This window comes from Tetranychus urticae, chromosome 1 (genome assembly GCF_039701765.1).
Source record: "Tetranychus urticae isolate SD_2017Ah chromosome 1, NJAU_TeUrti_SD_1.0, whole genome shotgun sequence".
In the NCBI taxonomy this organism is placed as follows: Eukaryota; Metazoa; Arthropoda; class Arachnida; order Trombidiformes; family Tetranychidae; genus Tetranychus; species Tetranychus urticae.
The window spans coordinates 25,253,640-25,271,278 of NC_142958.1; the positions used below are offsets into that span (position 1 = coordinate 25,253,640).

The 17,639-nt window shown below is 31.5% G+C and overlaps 5 protein-coding genes across 6 annotated transcripts; 4 read left to right on the forward strand and 1 right to left on the reverse strand.

Moving 5' to 3' along the window:
- The first annotated feature begins 369 nt into the window (after window positions 1–369).
- Window positions 370–1,674, forward strand: LOC107368572 (uncharacterized). The gene is made up of 3 exons (XM_015936417.3): window positions 370–728; window positions 822–1,061; window positions 1,138–1,674. The coding sequence occupies exons 1-3, from the start codon at window positions 428–430 to the stop codon at window positions 1,560–1,562; spliced, it is 966 nt and encodes a 321-aa protein (XP_015791903.2). The 5' UTR covers window positions 370–427; the 3' UTR covers window positions 1,563–1,674.
- A 591-nt stretch (window positions 1,675–2,265) lies between these two features.
- LOC112539543 (tudor domain-containing protein 1) lies at window positions 2,266–3,688 on the forward strand. Its single transcript, XM_025162183.2, has 3 exons — window positions 2,266–2,713; window positions 2,783–3,022; window positions 3,123–3,688. The coding sequence occupies exons 1-3, from the start codon at window positions 2,413–2,415 to the stop codon at window positions 3,569–3,571; spliced, it is 990 nt and encodes a 329-aa protein (XP_025017951.2). The 5' UTR covers window positions 2,266–2,412; the 3' UTR covers window positions 3,572–3,688.
- Window positions 3,689–5,701: 2,013 nt separating this feature from the next.
- On the forward strand, window positions 5,702–6,973 carry LOC107368571 (uncharacterized). Its single transcript, XM_089268596.1, has 3 exons — window positions 5,702–6,037; window positions 6,106–6,345; window positions 6,422–6,973. The coding sequence occupies exons 1-3, from the start codon at window positions 5,737–5,739 to the stop codon at window positions 6,856–6,858; spliced, it is 978 nt and encodes a 325-aa protein (XP_089124722.1). The 5' UTR covers window positions 5,702–5,736; the 3' UTR covers window positions 6,859–6,973.
- A 241-nt stretch (window positions 6,974–7,214) lies between these two features.
- AsnRS (asparagine--tRNA ligase) lies at window positions 7,215–9,819 on the forward strand. The gene is made up of 5 exons (XM_015936414.3): window positions 7,215–7,347; window positions 7,416–8,314; window positions 8,708–9,130; window positions 9,204–9,287; window positions 9,352–9,819. The coding sequence occupies exons 1-5, from the start codon at window positions 7,305–7,307 to the stop codon at window positions 9,613–9,615; spliced, it is 1,713 nt and encodes a 570-aa protein (XP_015791900.1). The 5' UTR covers window positions 7,215–7,304; the 3' UTR covers window positions 9,616–9,819.
- A 513-nt stretch (window positions 9,820–10,332) lies between these two features.
- On the reverse strand, window positions 10,333–17,350 carry LOC107368623 (uncharacterized). Of its 2 annotated transcripts, none has more exons than XR_001570183.3 (3): window positions 13,994–14,185; window positions 12,562–12,646; window positions 10,333–10,844 (listed from the first exon to the last, which is right to left on the reverse strand). XR_001570183.3 is itself a non-coding variant. In XM_015936491.3 (3 exons), exons 1-3 carry the CDS (start codon window positions 17,070–17,072, stop codon window positions 10,673–10,675), a joined length of 351 nt encoding a protein of 116 aa, XP_015791977.1. In that variant the 5' UTR covers window positions 17,073–17,350; the 3' UTR covers window positions 10,333–10,672. The 2 variants fall into 2 exon arrangements, 1 of the variants encoding a protein (XP_015791977.1); XM_015936491.3 differs by lacking the exon at window positions 13,994–14,185 and adding an exon at window positions 16,979–17,350.
- Window positions 17,351–17,639: the final 289 nt, after the last annotated feature.

The following is a 17,639-nucleotide window of genomic DNA, read 5'->3' on the forward strand; positions in this document are numbered from 1 at the left end:
CAAGTGTAGTTAATAGGCTAAGATATCGGTTATGATTTAGGTTAAACATAATTAGCTATATCAGGAATATTTAAGGTAAATTTGCTCCAATAACTTGAGTTTTGATTGTCAATTATAAGCCCATTGGTTTGTCCACTCGAGTATTTTGGTAAGACAATTGTATTCGGAAATTTGACAGTTAAGTGTATTGATTGATTTAGACTAATTTCAGCAAATATTGGTTGGTTAATTGCTGATTGTAATTTGTTTGGTTGATTTTATTCCAATGTGATTTGTTCATCCAAGGAAAGAGTTGATTGGTTAAATAGAGATGGCGCTATAGTTTTATATAAATTAGGTGTCGTTATAATAAAATAGCTTATTTTACCCTTTCGCTATTCTTTGACCGTTAGCTTTTTTTACCTCACCTTAATAAATAAGCGTTAAAATGGTTAAGCCACCTCAGAGCAGAACCCTTCTGAAGATTAAATTGTTTAACTCGTTAAAAAACAATATGGAGTGTTTGGATACTAAAATTCAAAATTCATCTAATCAACTAGCCATGGTTTCAAAGTTTTTCCAGCTTGTTGTTAATGAAATGAAACAAACAAATTTGAACGACTTCTTTGCTGATCAACCAACAGTTCAGGATAATTTGGTTCATTTCAATGAGCTTATTACATCATTTTTGAATGATTTTTCCACTCTAACAGCAAAGAATGAGAAATTGGCGGAATACTTGGAAAAAGGTAAGTAATTTTATATCTTATGTCATTCCCTTTTTGGATTTTATTCAATATTTATTTCATTATTTTTTTTTCTATTTCTTTTCTTTATTTTAGCCAAGCAAGAAGCAACAGTTTCTAAATTGGATGGAAAGCTCAAAAATATATCTTTGAGTGACTTGGCTATTGATGAAAACAATTATGAACTTGTCTTCCCTCAAATACCTTTGAAATCTGGTATTCCTGTTCATATCGCTTACATTAATTCACCTTCTGACTTCTATGTTCACCCATATAGTGGAGTTCCTGAATTTGTTTTGAAAGTTCAAGCAGCTCAACAAGAACTGATTGATAAAGGTAAGTCTTTTATCCTTATTTTATCCAGGTACGTTTGATTTATATGTTGCTCAATTTGTTTGTTTGCTTTTTTCAGACATTCGAAGTCTTCCAAAACTGGCTCCTGGTATGTTTGTTGCTGCTCGTTACAGTGAAGATCATTATTGGTATCGAGCAAAGATAATAGATGTTACAGGTGACAAAGTTAAGGTTTTCTACTTTGATTTTGGAAACATTGAGGTATTGGACCCATCTCGTATTATGCCGATGGCTAAATCTATTTCTGACGAAAAAGTTCAGGCTGTTGCATGCTATTTTGTTCATTATAAGCCAAATGGTGGATGGAGACAAGAAGCTATCGATGTTTTCAAGCAGAAAGTTAAAGAAGAGGGAACTATAAAATGTTATTTCAATGAAGATGCTCCGCGAATTGATGAAGTTGGAACATACCCTTTCTACCCCGTTGAGCTCTTCAAACAAGATGGTTCATCAATCTTGGAAGACATCGTCAAATCTAAATAGACTATACAATATTATCGAGTCAGTTGAAAATATTTCCAAAAGTATTAATATTACAGAAGTTTATCATTTTTCGTTCATGATTAATTAAAAGTACATTTTCTCATAATTTAAATGTGATGTTTCTGATTTTTTAATTTTTTAATTTTGAACCTTTATAATAAGCCAAAGAGTCTTTATTTTATTCTTTCTTCTTTGGATGGAAACAGAAATTTGAGGAAAGCGTCAAATGACCATTGATCTTGAGATTGAGGAACCAGATAAAACTTTGAAATGCTTTTTATTTGATAACTGTCCAAGAATTGGTGATTTATGAACTTACCCCTTTTACCCTGTTGATATCTTTTGGAGGATGGTTCATCTTCCATGAATGTAAGTGTTATTGATAGGAAACACTCCTCAAAAAGCTTAAAGTTTGTTAATTTTAAGCCAAAAATCTTAATTTGAATTTTCTTTTTCCGATGGAAACAGAAACTTGATTAAGCGTCAAATGACAATTGGTGTTGAGAGATTATTTACATTCAATTGTACATTCAAAGGATTTAAAGATCGGTTAAACAGTAGATATTCACCAACCATGTCTTACATTGCGGTTTATCAGTGGCAGTTTATTTACTTTGAGTAAACCAAGTTATAATCTCCTTATAACAAATATTGATGGTTACTAGATCCGCTCTTTTTGTTGATCCGATACTCTAGATATTGAGATTCTTCTAGATTTTAAACATTGAATGTATCAATAAACATGAGATAAACAACTGAATGAGGAATATAAAAGTTGCAAAAATTAATAAACTTATTTCATTGTACACTAGTGCCAAGAAAGATTTATTAGTTAGTTAAAATATTCAAAATGGTCAAACCACCCCAAAAACGGACTCTTCTTAAGATTAAACATCAAAATGTTTTACAAAACCTTGTTGATGGCTTGAATATTAAAATTCAAAATTCATCTAACCAGCTATTCGCGGCTGTAAAGTTTTTCCAGTCTGCAATTGATGAAGCGAAACAAAAAAATTTGGACGATTTCTTTCGTGAACAACCAATAATTGAAGGAAAATTGGATGACTTCAATGCGCTTTTTACATCATTTTTGAACAATTTCTCCACTTTTACATCAAAGGATGAAAAATTGGCGGAATACTTGGAAAAAGGTAAGTAATTTTATATCTTATGTCATATTTATTTCATTATATGTTTTCTATTTCTTTTCTTTATTTTAGCCAAGCAAGAAGCAACAGTTTCTAAATTGGATGGAAAGCTCAAAAATATATCTTTGAGTGACTTGGCTATTGATGAAAACAATTATGAGCCACAATTTCCAGAAGTACCGCTAAGAGCTGAGGGAAAAGTTATAGTTTCTTCAGTGAATTCACCTTCTGATTTCTATGTTCAGCCATTCGCCGGAGTTGCTGAGGGCATAATGAAAGTTCAAGCAGCTCAACAAGAACTGATTGATAAAGGTGAGTCTTTTATTTTTATTTCATCGAAATCGATAGCAAAATTTTATCCAGGTACGTTTGATTTATATGTCTTATTCAATTTTTTTGTATGCTTTTTCAGGTATTACAAGTTTACCCAAACTGGCTCCTGGTATGTATTGTGTCGCTCGTTACAGTGAGGATTTTTATTGGTACCGAGCCAAGATAATAGATATTAATGGCGACAAAGTTAAGGTTTTCTACTTTGATTTTGGAAACATTGAGATAGTGGACCCATCTCGTATTATGCCGATGGCTAAATCTATTTCTGAAGAGAAAGTTCAGGCTGTTGCATGTCACTATACTCATTTTAAACCAGAAGGTGGATGGTCTCAAGAAGCTATCGAAGCTTTCAAGGAAAAGGTGCAAGCAGATAAAGCAGTGAAAGTTTTTTTCCTTGATAGTTATCCTAGAATTAGTGAGTTAGGAACTTTCCCTTATTGCCCTGTTGATATCTTCTTGGAGGATGGCTCAACTTTCATGAATGAAATAAGTGCTATTGATGCAAAACGCGTCCTAAATAAAGCATAGAATCTACTTTTTCTTAATTTGGGAGAAAACAGATTCTTTTTATTTTAAATTAACCAATGTGACCATTTTTTAAATTTAAACGATTATGAAATTAAAATGTTTTATTTGTGACCAAAATTTGATTTTCGCTCCTTTTTACCATGTTTGAGTTCATATCCAGTGGCTACATCTAGTTGCAATATTTGGTCGATGTCAGCATTGGAAATTGTAAGTTTGCTTTCAGTTTTAATTTAAAGATTATTCAGGTTTAATCAAAGTGAATTTAAGTTACAATTTCAACAAGAATGGAAGCACCTAGTGAAGCTGAGATTGCTCGCGCCAAGCTCGGTAAGTTTCTCATTCGTTGCTCCATTTCATAGATGATTATGATTCTTACATTTCTTTCTTCTGTTAAGATAAATTATCCCTTTACACTAGTGAAAAGAGTGTCTGAAATGAGTGTCTGATTTGTATAAAATTTTTGTTTTCTACAGGCTTATCTCACTCAGTCATCACAACTTTACTTGGAAACCGTCATTCCTGCTCTTGGTGACGTCTATTGTATGGCACAGTCTTATGGATCTTAGGATCAATGAGGATATGGAAAGAAGAAGAGATGAATGAAGCTTTCAAAGAAGCAGGTATTAACCCTGAATCATATTATTGGTATGCAGACCAAAGAAAATTTGGATCGTGTCCACATGGGGGTTATGGACTCGGCCTCGAAAGATTTGTTACTTGGATTTGTAATCGGGATCATATTCGAGATACAACACTCTATCCTAGGTACATTACTCGATGTACTCCATGATTGGAATAGTGTGATTAGTCCAATATTTTGGTTGTCACATGTTTCTCAGCTCGTATCTATATTTATACATTGATTCTGATAATTTGATTGTTGGATAATGATTTCAGCATTTTGTTGAAATATCTATCCAAGATGGATTTAATTTATAAATTGGAATCGTCCTAAATCCTGGTGAAATAATAAACGAATTTAATTATTCTTAAATCAAGTATCAACATTTCATGTATCTAAGGTACAGTTGGTTAATTCAAAATTTAAATCTACCGACTTGTTAATAATCTAATTACTTTAAATTTGGATGAAATTGAAATGAAGTTTTCAATGACTCTAACTTACCGTCATGATAGCGTTCAATCTTGATAATACAAGTCTTTATTGCCAATGTTTTTTGGCGCCACTCAAAATTCAATTGAAAGGATTTAATCAAATGAATATTTTAAAGTAAATATTTGTCTAATTGCTATCAATGTCTGCTTGTTGATATCCAAATTTGAGTACTGACCCTTCAAGTTATATTTCAGATTGTTTACATTGTTCTTAACATTGACATGCTTCAAAGTAGGCATCTCTAAGAATTGAAACAATTGAAAACTAATTCTATGTGGATAAAGTCTATCATTTTTTATTTAGATTAAATTAAGCCGGATTGAAACCAATTTTATTTACGAATAAGATTTAGCGTTTAATGATTTAACTATCTTGAAGTTAACCAAATGAGAATGAATCATCTATATATTTTAACTTTCTAGTGTAGTTAATAGGCTAAGATATCGGTAGTGATTTAGGTTAAACATAATTAGCTATATCAGGAATATTTAAGGTAAATTTACTCCAATAACTTGAGTTTTGATTGTCAATTATAAGCCTATTGGTTTGTCCACTCGAGTGTTTAGATAAAACAACTGTATTCGGAATGAAATTTGACAGTTAAGTCGATTTTGACCAATTTCAGCAAATATTGGTTGGTTAATTGCTGATTGTAATTTGTTCGGTTGATTTTATTCCAGTGTGATTTGTTCATCCAAGGAAAGAGTTGATTGGTTAAATAGAGATGGCGCTAGATTAGTTTTAGCTTTTAGATATAAATTAGGTTTCGTTATAATAAAATAGCTTATTTTACGATTTAGTTATTCTTTGACCGTTAGCTTTTTCGGTGAGAGTCTAGTTACACGGATACATATAATAAACAGTGCTATAGATTCAAATAAATAATCGTTCATTATCGCGCTCTAGGTCGGACTAGGTTAGGTTTGGTTAGGTTCGGTTGGGCTTGGATGGCCTGGGGCCTCAATTAACGCCTTTGTTATTGTTTTGTGTCCGTATAACTAGACTGTTACCGCTTTTTCTTACCTCACCTTTATAAATACCCGTCAAAATGGTTAAGCCACCTCAGAACAGAACCCTTCTGAAGATTAAATTGTTAAACTCGTTAAAGAACAATATGGAGTGTTTGGATACTAAAATTCAAAATTCATCTAATCAACTAGCCATGGTTTCAAAGTTTTTCCAACTTGTTTTCAATGAAATGAAACAAACAAATTTGAACGACTTCTTTGCTGATCAACCAACTGTTCAAGATAATTTGGTTCATTTCAATGAGCTCATTACTTCATTTTTATATGATTTTTCAACTCTAACAGAAAAGAATGAAAAATTGGCGGAATACTTGGAAAAAGGTAAGAAATTTTTTATCTTATGTCATATTTATTTCATTATATGTTTTCTATTTCTTTTTGCATTTTAGCCAAGCAAGAAGCAACAGGTTTTAAATTGCATGGAAAGCTCAATAATATATCTTTGAGTGACTTGGCTATTGATGAAAACAATTATGGACCTGTCTTCCCTAAAATACCTTTGAAATCTGGTATTCCTGTTAATATCGCTTACATTAATTCGCCTTCTGAATTCTACGTTCACCCATATAGTGGAGTTCCTGAGTTTGTTTTGAAAGTTCAAGCAGCTCAACAAGAACTGATTGATAAAGGTAAGTCTTTTATCCTTATTTTATCCAGGTACGTTTGATTTATATGTTGCTCAATTTGTTTGTTTGCTTTGTTCAGACATTCGAAGTCTTCCAAAACTGGCTCCTGGTATGTTCGTAGCTGCTCGTTACAGTGAGGATTTTTATTGGTATCGAGCAAAGATAATAGACACTGGTAGACACATTACTGGTGGCAAAGTTAAGGTTTTCTACTTTGATTTTGGAAACACTGAGATAGTGGAACCATCTCGTATTATGCCGCTGGCTGCATCTATTTCTGAAGAAAAAGTTCAGGCTGTTGCATGCTACTTTGTCCATTATAAGCCAAATGGTGGATGGAGACAAGAAGCTATCGATGTTTTCAAGCAGAAAGTTAAAGAAGAGGGAACTATAAAATGTTATTTCAATGAAGATGCTCCGCGAATTGATGAAGTTGGAACTTACCCTTTCTACCCCGTTGAGCTCTTCAAACAAGATGGTTCATCAATCTTGGAAGACATCGTCAAATCTAAATAGACTATACAATATTATCGAGTCAGTTGAAAATATTTTTCCTAAAGTATTAATATTTCAGAAGTTTATCATTTTTTCGTTCATGATTAATTAAAAGTTCATTTTCTCATAATTTAAATGTGATGTTTCTGATTTTTTAATTTTTTAATTTTGAACCTTCATAATAAGCCAAAGAGTCTTTATTTTATTCTTTCTCTTTGGATGGAAACAGAAATTTGAATAAGAATATAATGATAAACGATAAACGATTATGAAATTAAAATGTTTTATTTCTGACCAAAATTTGATTTTCGCTCCTTTTTACCATGTTTGAGTTCATATCCAGTGGCTACATCTAGTTGCAATATTTGGTCGATGTCAGCATTGGAAATTGGAAGTTTGCTTTCAGTTTTAATTTAAAGATTATTCAGGTTTAATCAAAGTGAATTTAAGTTACAATTTCAACAAGAATGGAAGCACCTAGTGAAGCTGAGATTGCTCGCGCCAAGCTCGGTAAGTTTCTCATTCATTGCTCCATTTCATAGATGATTATGATTCTTACATTTCTTTCTTCTGTTAAGATAAATTATCCCTTTACACTAGTGAAAAGAGTGGTGACGATGATGCTGGCGATGGTAGTTTTGAAAACCCCTTTAAAACCATTCAGCGGGCTGTTAAAAAGTCAATTGAGTTGAAAAATGAAAATATGGAAGTTTTTATGGACGCAAAAGAAGGCGCCGGTGATGAGAAATACATGCAAGTTCCAAAGACCCAGATAAAAAAGCTTCGTAAAACGTGTGTTAGAGATACATATAAGCAAATAGAGAAACCAGTTGTTGACATAGAAGCTAAAGAAGCTGAAGAAGAAGCTAGAAGAGAGAAAAATTTGGAAGATGCTAAAAAGATCGTTATTTCCCTTGATACTAGTCTACCAGTTAAATGTGTTAAAATTTCTCAATGCTGCAACTTGAGAAATGAACGATTGCAAATCAATGGTTGGGTTCATCGTCTAAGACGGCAAGGGAAATCTTTAATGTTCATTCTTTTAAGAGATGGAACTGGGTTCCTACAATGTGTACTCAACGGTAAACTTTGTCAAACTTACGATGCTCTTTTGCTTCAAACTGAAGCTTCTGTTACGGTTTATGGTACTCTGAAAGAAGTTCCCGATGGAAAAGCTGCACCTGGTGGTCACGAACTTGTTTGTGATTATTGGAGTTTAATCAATAATGCCCCTCCTGGTGGTATTGATCATGTTTTCAATGCTGAATCTGGAGTTGGAATTCAAATGGACCAGCGTCATCTTATGTTAAGAGGAGAAAATTTGTCAAAAATAATGAAAGTCCGAGACATAATCACTAGATCATTTAGGGATCATTACCACGAAAAAGGATATTTCGAAGTTACTCCACCGACTTTAGTTCAAACAGCCTGTGAAGGAGGTTCAACTTTATTCAAGTTTTCATATTTCGGTGAAGAAGTAAGTTTCAATGCACTGTTATTACAAATGGACCCGGAACCTTTGTAGGTTGATCATTCAATCAAAACTTTTCTGAATTGCGGAAAATTCTGAAAGCTGTTATAGTAAATGTGTTTTAATAAGCTGAGAATGAGCTTTTGAATAAGGTATAACATGCCTAAATAACAACGGCGATATTTTCACCGACTTGGATGAAACGAGATTACAAAATAAATTGTGGCAATTTATATTATAGAACAAGTTAGAATAAGAAAATTCTTTGGTTTTTTATTTGCTTCCGGATTCATTATTGATATACTGTTCTTTCTTGTGTCATTGTTTTCTGTTACAAATGAAAATTTGAAACTAATTATTTTGTCTTTATTTTTTGTCTAAAATTTTTGTTTTCTACAGGCTTATCTCACTCAGTCATCACAACTTTACTTGGAAACCGTCATTCCTGCTCTTGGTGACGTCTATTGTATGGCACAGTCTTATCGAGCTGAGCAATCTCGTACACGTCGACATCTTGCTGAATACACACACATTGAGGCTGAGAGGCCTTTCATAACATTTGATGAACTATTAGATGATTTAGAAGATTTAATAGTCGATGTGGTGGAAAGAACTTTAGCTAACCCAGTTGCTGCTGAAATTCTCAAAGAATTGAATCCAAACTTGATAGTACCTAAGAAACCATTTAAGCGAATGAATTATGTTGACGCTATTGATTATCTGAAAAAACATAATATAACTAAAGAAGATGGCTCATTTTATGAAGTTGGAGAAGACATACCAGAATTACCTGAGCGAAAGATGACTGACCAGATAAATGAGGTAATAAATTGTTATATTTGATCATCTTCTATCTTAAATCACTGTATTGCTAATTTTTCGCTTTTTCACGCAGCCAATCCTATTATGTCGCTTTCCTAAAGGAATCAAAGCATTTTATATGTCCAAGTGTCCAGAGGATAGAAATTTAACCGAATCTGTAAGTTGCTATTCTAAATATTAATTATGCGGTGAATCAACTTAAATTTTTAACTTCATTTCAGGTTGATGTGCTGATTCCTGGAGTTGGTGAAATTGTTGGAGGATCAATGAGGATATGGAAAGAAGAAGAGATGAATGAAGCTTTCAAAGAAGCAGGTATTAACCCTGAATCATATTATTGGTATGCAGACCAAAGAAAATTTGGGTCGTGTCCACACGGGGGTTATGGACTCGGTCTCGAAAGATTTGTTACTTGGATTTGTAATCGGGATCATATTCGTGATACAACACTCTATCCTAGGTACATTACTCGATGTACTCCATGATTGGAATAATGTGATAAGTCCAATATTTTGGCTGTCACATGTTTCTCAGCTCGTATCTATATTTATACATTGATTCTGATAATTTGATTGTTGGATAATGATTTCAACATTTTGTTGAAATATCTGTCCAAGATGGATTTAATTTATAAATTGGAATCGTCCTAAATCCTGGTGAAATAATAAACGAATTTAATTATTCTTAAATCAAGTATCAACATTTTCATATATCTAAGGTTCAGTTGATTAATTCAAAATTTAAATCTACTGACTTGTTGATAATCTAACAATCCAATACATGTTCAGTTAAACACTAATATAATTTTGATGAAGCGTAATCGGCCCAATAGCTCTAAATTTGGATGAAATTGAAATGAAGTTTTCAATTACTCTAACTTACCGTCATGATAGCGTTAAATCTTGATAATCCAAGTCTTTATTGCCAATGTTTTTTGGCGCCACTCAAAATTCAATTGAAAGGATTTAATCAAATGAATATTTTAAAGTAAATATTTGTCTAATTGCTATCAATGTCTCCTTGTTGATAGTTCAAATTTGAGTACTGACCCTTGAAGTTATATTTCAGATTGTTTACATTTTTCTTAACATTAACATGGTTCAAAGGAGGCATCTCTATAAATTGAAACAATTGAAAACTAATTCTATGTGAATAAAGTTTACCATTATCTAATTTAGATTAAATTAAGTCGGATTGAAACCTTTTGCAATGCCAAACAATTTATTTATGATCAATTGCTATATAAAAGGATTTGAAAGTGAAGCAAATAAGGCAACCAACAACAATATGGACTGAGGAAGACACAATACAGAACCAAACGAAACTAAAGCATGATAAAATTAGAATGAGTAAATAAGGAAGGAGAACAATCACAAATAATAACATTAAAGATAATGAAAATGTAAAAGATTGTTGATGTATAAGGTTTTAATATATTATATATCAAAAAATAATGATGAGTATGATGAATATGATGATGATAGTGCTGCAAACCATTTTAGCCAATGTATTATTTGTATAGTCGGGTTAGTTAATTTTTCATCATGTCTCCTCCTCCTTATAATACATGGAATCAGTCCTTTTACCTAATTTACTGAAGAGACCACGATTCTGGCATCGACAATTACCTCCCCATAGATTACACCGACACAAACCGGAACAACAATCTCTTGGCCTAAGATCACAAATGCCACGTTTACGGATACAGGCTTGTCTATGAAAAAATATGATCCATGAAAACAAATGAGGCGAACAGAGGGAAAAAAAGAGAAACAAAAATACAAAAGATTAACATTATTTCAAAGTAATCAGTTTAACAAGTTCACTGATGACATAAACCATTGAAGTATCAACACAAAATTCAAGTTTAAAAATCAAAATCAGCTGTAAAGATATCAGGATAATGTCGAGACTTATCGTTAACATTTGAATGGGCGATAACAAGAAAATTCATAATTCATCCAACTAATGTAATCAATGTACAGTAAACCCTCTCAAATTGTCACCCTCTCTAATTGTCCCAGAGTCATGGTAACCGAGTAAACAATTGCTTTTAATTCAGTTTTTTTAATTAGGAAAATTTTGAGAGGACTCTTAATTACTATTTAATACTGTTCAATACAGGAATTATCAAATTAGAAATCAAAAACACCTAAATTGAATTAATAATTAAATTTTAAAATTTAATCAAATTCGTAAAAGGGCTATTTTGCCTAATTATTATAGGAAAATAGCCAAGATGCTAATCCCACGACGTGACAATTTGAGAGGGTTTACTGTAATCTATTCAAATTGAGATCCTTTCCAATCTTATAAAATGATAGATCGATTGATCGGCATAAAATGGCAATTGATTTAATCGGTCTTCACTGTTTCGGTATAAATTGAAAATGATTTTCAAGCAATTGCTTTCAAAAGGTGCATAAACGTGACATTTTTTAGTAAAACTTCAGTAATTGGAATCAAAATCCATTCAGCTCTGAACAATTTTAAGTGAGTAACAATGAAAAGAAAATCTGAAATGATAAATATTTTCAATTTTGACTCCAATGGATTTTACTATCCATTAATTGAAAGGTCAAGATCAACTTTCCATTTCAAGTATTTCCAATGTTTACTGTTAAAAATTAGCTAATTAATAAACAATGTGTGTCTTCTCAGTCAATCATTACCAGCTATTAAGCTCACTAATTGTGAATTAAACAATATTGGACCTGTAATTGAAGTGTTCAACATCAGGTGAAGCTACAGTAATTGCAGCTTCTGTTGCTTTTAAAAATCAAATTTCCTTTTTCAGTGAAACATTTTTGTCCATTTCTGGGTAAACAATCCAATTATCATCTCAATTTTTACCAGAAAAAAACCTAATATTTTTGTTTTTCCCTGTTTCCACTGACCAACAGTCAAACGATTGAAAAGGAAATGATATTCAATGAACACTGGCCAACGAAAAGCTGAGCACTTTGATTAGTTGAAATTAATCGATAGCTTACTATCCAATTGCCGTATAATAAAATAATATACATAATATTATCTGTAATGGCCTGATAACCTTTTACTCCAATCTTTTTTAATGTCAAGCAACAACAAAAATGCAACCTTTTCAAGTAAATTGAAAGCAATGTTTAAAAAATGATACAAAGAATCAAATTTGATGAAAATTTTGCTTCTTTTTTAATCAACATTCAAACTGAACCAATCAAGACTCATCGAGTTATGATGGTTTTTCCCTGTGAATCACCGGGAATCAACAACTTGTTAAACAGATAAAAATGAATCAGGAAATAAACCATTCAGTTTCCCAAAAATAAGTCAAGAATTGCATTTCTCTATTCAATGGTAAATGTCGATGGCAATTTCACCAATTATCAAGCAAATTGGCGTTAAAAAGCTTTCTATTAACTTGACAATTGAAACAAAGATTTACTTACTTTTTACTGTTTTTATGTCCCATTGAAAGCAACTTATCAATGCTATCACTATATTTTGATAGCATTTCAGCTGTTAACTGACTATCTGTAAGCAAATAATATCAATTAATCATTTAAACAATTAACTTGGATCGAGAGCAACAATGAAACTTGTAAATCATTAGCTTGACAATTTATGAAAGTTGAAAGGCCTACAACAATTGTGAAAGTGAATCTTCAACATTGCGATCAGAGTCACTTGAAATTTGATTTAGTTTTGCTTTAGTTTTTAAAATGTGAACTTAATGTAATTTGAGTTTCAAGAAAAGTCAAGAATCAAATTTAAATCATTTAGTCAAGAGCAAGAGTAAAAGTTCATTATTATTAATGCATTCACTGAATTTGATTAAATTGGAAAACAATTTTTCCTCTCAAGCCAAAAGAAAAGCTAATTCAAAGTGAATAAAAGGTGAGATATTGAAATGTTCAATTTGTTTCAACCAAATGAAGCCAATTTTGGTAAATTTTTCATCATCATTATCATGATATCTTAAATTGTTTGTTAGCATTTTGTTGACCTTAAAAGTTAATTTTGATACACTTCAATATACCTTTGAATTTGATTAAAATTGAGGTAAAATGTAAGTTAAGATGTGATGTTAAGGTTAAATTTGATTAACGTAAAGACAAAGAATGAAGACTTCCTACGCTCAGCGATATTATCATGTTTCGTTGGAAACAATTGTTAACAATTGGAGCGTAAATTGCTGCTTATCAGGTGAATTAACTGATCATGTTGATGAATGGATAATAAAACAGATTGAACAGATAATAAATTTCAGAGGTAAACAAAAGTTAAATTTCAATTAATTGTGTTGTCTCAGCATAAAAGATCATCTTGATTGGTGTTTATTGTCAAATCTGTTGAATATTACATTATATTTAAGATTATATATTTGATTATCTTTATGGTTAATGGTAATATAATGAACAATATTGTTTATTAAATTGTTGACAGTGTCTATTGTTAGGGTTAAGGTTAGGCCTTTCAAATGTTCAACTTGATTTATATTTGATTCAATACATGTTTAACCTTTAACAGTTTATTGGTAAGCAATCAGTAAAGGTAAATGATGAGAGTAAATTAGATAAGATTTAGGTTAATTAACTGACTTGATTATGAGTTTAAATGTAAACAATTATTTGTAATAATATCGTTTTTATATCGTCTTTGGGTTTGTAATATCAAACAGCTTATTTAAAGTAAAGGTTATTTTGCTGGTTATTTTTGTGGATTCCGATAGATTTGGTCAATTTGTTTCACTAAATTCAACTAAAAGCATGTTGAATGTGTTAAATGGTTCAACTAGGATTAACACTGATTGAGTTAGTTAATGACCTTTGGTCAGTGTAATGTCAATTAACATTTAGTTTTAAGGCAAGACAGACTTACCTTGTCTATTATTGTACTATTGATGGACAAACTTTAATGCTTTCAGTTTGGAGGGAAAGTAACAAACCTAATGATAATCATAATTGTTATAGACTGGATAAGGTTAAATTCATTTGGATTTTACTTTAATAAATTAAATTAGGCAACTATTTAGTCTCTTTGAGTTTAAAATGGTTGATAATTAACGGTAACATTTAAAATTGTCCGGGTAAAAATGGCTGTTTTCCCTCGCTAATGCTATTGGTTTACACATTCACATGGTTAGCCTTAGCAACCGCCAAAATTAATTGACTCATTTTGTTGATTTTTTTATTGATAATCAAGCTCTATTTTATTTGCAATGTTATTATAAATTTAATTTTATTGAATTTTTCAACCTGTTTCGTGATTTAGTTTGTTATTGTCGAGAATCTTGAAGTATTTCCAAAATTTCTTTGTTTCTCTTGTGATTCACTTGTTGGTGTGTTTGATATCTGCTGTGTTTTCAAACTATCGAAATGGGATTAAGTAACATTGGAACCTGTTTATTTGTGAGTTGATTAATCATTTCTAATGTAATTTATCGCTCTTTGTGCTGCTCTTCATGATGTATGATTGTTTGGTTAGGAACAAACTTGTTCTTATTCACTAGAGGTAAGTTAAAGTTTGTAATATTTCGTATCGTCTGAGTCATTTTTTGCTTTAATTTATCTGTTTTTTTACATGCAACAGATTTTCGTCTGGCAAGGAATCAAAAGAGTCTGTTACAATGTGTATAAATGTAAGTGGATATTTGTTTTTACTCGCATCTTTGATTACTCTTTTGATTAGTCTATATCATTTGAATATCGATATCAAAACAAGAAACCTTATAATGAATTATCTTTTTGTCTTCGTACTTTGCTCTAGTTTGTTGGTCAGTTACGTGCAATCAACTTCATGTGTGGAAGGACATTGTAATGCAGTTTTATGTCGTGCTTTACCAGAAAGTGAATGTCCAGCAGGCACAAAATGGGTTCAAAATTATGGTCCATGTGGATGCTGCCCAGGATGCATAAAATTATTGCAATATGGTGAAAAATGTGTTCCCCTGGTCGATGCTACAGAAATTTGTGATGAAGGTTTGGTCTGTCGCCAGCGCAATAGAAACGCCAGAAACTCTCGCTGCTTATTCCCGACTAATTTTGGTTATGCATTCTAACAATTGAACGGGTAAATCCATATTTGATTACGCTAATGGTATCTTGCTACGGGGAAGTCTATCGCTCATAAAATTTTATCTACTAAAGTATTTTCACTTTGCTGCAACAATGTTGGGAAAAGCTTGGTTGAAAAATAAATGTTAATCTAATTTATAATGTAAACCTCTCAGTTTATGACCATAAATTGATGAATAATACATCATAATGTCAAGCAGAACAAAATGTAAAATTCAGTAAAAGATTTTGCTCGCTTCAAAACAATCTAACAAATGTAAGCTCAAGAATTTTTCCAACTCTTGTATTCACATATGGAAATATAATTTTCTTTCTCACTGTTCACTGATTTTCAACAAACACAATTCAAATTAAAGTAAACTGCTGATGTAGTCATTCATACATTGACTCAACCATCAGCTTAATCTATCGAACCAAACAAACCAAAACAATTTTAAACTCACGAGTTTTCTTTTCTCTTTTTTTCTTACCAGTTCTCAAAGTCCAATGTTGTCAGCTATTCTTATCGTGGTTATTCAAATGCAGTAAAAAAATTCATGAATAAACCCCCGCAAAAATGTCTTATAACATTAAGATGTTACTGTTGCTTCTTTGGTTGAAATTAACGGAGACAAAAACTACAAAGAAATCAAAGCTCCCACCCAATAAAGAGGACAATAATGTAAGGCAATTAAGGATGACAATGAGGATGATGGCGAAACAAATATTCAGTTTGATTAGGAATTGAGTGACCAGGAAAACCAAAAATAAACATTTTACATTTCCTCACTGAATGTACTCGGAAAACCTAAGAGCTTTTGAAACCAACGATTCACCTCAACCAAATTACGCGTTAAATGAGACTGAATTTTGTTCCGAGGTCAATTTAATTGTTGATATCAACACTTCCATTGAAACTACTCTTACTGATAATGTCAAAAGATGTCTTTGGTAACACATGAAACATGTCCAGTTGTCATCAAACAATATAAAGTGCAAATCAAAGAAGGTTCAAAGAACAAAGAATCAACTCTTGTTTAGAGATATTTTCATCATCTCATCCTGATTTAACCTTACTTTATCAAGTTTCATACATTAGATGGTACACTGCATTATCTTTCAGTATAAATGTTACACTGAAAATAAACGTTTTTCATGTTAAAAACAACAGAGATAATATTTGTTAAAAGCAAAGTTTACCTGAATTGCTTTCTTGTGTATCTCTTTAGACAGATCAAGTGCAAAACATAATTGAATTGAATACTGACCAAAGTTGAATTACCAATGCAACAGTGATTTGGGATTGAAACACTTGATGCTAAATATTATTAACAATCATTTCATCCATTTCATGTAAATCTTTATTAATATTATTCCATTTCCAACTTTTGTCAATATTAACATTGCTAATCATATAAGGTCAACATTTGTCAACCAAACCGAGATTCAAATTTTGTAACACAAATTATATTTAACTTATGCTCAGAAATTCTTGGACAATCCAGACAATTTAGTGAACCGATGGAGTTTAAAATAGCTAAAGACTGAGCCCTTCAAAATGGCCTTTATACTGAACATCAATTATGATCAGATGTAAGAATCCTGAAAATGACAGCCCTTCATCTCTACTGGTTCCTGAAAATCAAAAATCTTATCGGTCCAAAAATTTCTGTTCTTAAAATCAGATGAACGTAAATGGATAAAAAAGTGAAACAAAACGATGAACCTAGCCGGCCAGAATCACTCCGATAGATATTGAATTGTCAAGCAATACGAAAAGGAAAGTTTCAATAAAATGTTGAAAACTTACCACTTAAACTGTAATATGAAGTCATTGAACAATTTTGAAAAGCTATTCCGATTAGCATAATCAGTGAAAAAAACAATGCTGTAACCTTAACCATGTTGGATGTTGGAATGTTGTCGATTGTTGGCAAATGCAGTTGAAACTTGTTGATTTAGAGTGATATGAAAAATGGATTAATCAAGAATTGCAATCAAATTTAGATTATTTTGTAGGAAATAAAATGGTGTCGACTAAAATTGCTATTAAAATTTACACAAAATATAAAGTTGAATATAATTAACTAATCCTTTTAGTAACAAAGTGTAAAGAGCAAGTAATTTAGTTGAATGAAGTAAAAAATTTTCTCTGTCCAATCCTTTAAATGTTCATCAACTTACTGGGAGTAAATTCAATGGATGACAATGAATGTTAGCTGTGCCTGCGCTACACAATTAAGATAATGTAATCTCGAAAGGTAAACTTTCAATGAGAAGATAGATCAGACTTGAAAATAATCAGATTAACTTAATGATTTTTATGGATCTTTATACATTTCAACGACCATGAACGTAATTGGTTCAAAAATTGGCAACTTTGTTTGCTAAATCATTTGCCAATAAAGCGAATGAAATGAATGCAATCAATGGAACAATGGAAAAGAATTGAATGCTGAGTTGAGAATTAA

Coding starts and splice junctions, on each gene's coding strand:
- LOC107368572 (XM_015936417.3), top strand. CDS start 428: ATGGTTAAGCCACCTCAGAGCAGAACCCTTCTGAAGATTAAATTGTTT. Junction 729..821: donor GGCGGAATACTTGGAAAAAG/GTAAGTAATTTT, acceptor TCTTTATTTTAG/CCAAGCAAGAAGCAACAGTT. Junction 1,062..1,137: donor ACAAGAACTGATTGATAAAG/GTAAGTCTTTTA, acceptor TGCTTTTTTCAG/ACATTCGAAGTCTTCCAAAA.
- LOC112539543 (XM_025162183.2), top strand. CDS start 2,413: ATGGTCAAACCACCCCAAAAACGGACTCTTCTTAAGATTAAACATCAA. Junction 2,714..2,782: donor GGCGGAATACTTGGAAAAAG/GTAAGTAATTTT, acceptor TCTTTATTTTAG/CCAAGCAAGAAGCAACAGTT. Junction 3,023..3,122: donor ACAAGAACTGATTGATAAAG/GTGAGTCTTTTA, acceptor ATGCTTTTTCAG/GTATTACAAGTTTACCCAAA.
- AsnRS (XM_015936414.3), top strand. CDS start 7,305: ATGGAAGCACCTAGTGAAGCTGAGATTGCTCGCGCCAAGCTCG. Junction 9,131..9,203: donor TGACTGACCAGATAAATGAG/GTAATAAATTGT, acceptor TTTTTCACGCAG/CCAATCCTATTATGTCGCTT. Junction 9,288..9,351: donor ATAGAAATTTAACCGAATCT/GTAAGTTGCTAT, acceptor ACTTCATTTCAG/GTTGATGTGCTGATTCCTGG.
- LOC107368571 (XM_089268596.1), top strand. CDS start 5,737: ATGGTTAAGCCACCTCAGAACAGAACCCTTCTGAAGATTAAATTGTTA. Junction 6,038..6,105: donor GGCGGAATACTTGGAAAAAG/GTAAGAAATTTT, acceptor TTTGCATTTTAG/CCAAGCAAGAAGCAACAGGT. Junction 6,346..6,421: donor ACAAGAACTGATTGATAAAG/GTAAGTCTTTTA, acceptor TGCTTTGTTCAG/ACATTCGAAGTCTTCCAAAA.
- LOC107368623 (XM_015936491.3), bottom strand. CDS start 17,072: ATGGTTAAGGTTACAGCATTGTTTTTTTCACTGATTATGCTAATCGGA. Junction 12,647..16,978: donor TTCATATTACAGTTTAAGTG/GTAAGTTTTCAA, acceptor ATTTGCTTACAG/ATAGTCAGTTAACAGCTGAA. Junction 10,845..12,561: donor GGACATAAAAACAGTAAAAA/GTAAGTAAATCT, acceptor ATTTTTTCATAG/ACAAGCCTGTATCCGTAAAC.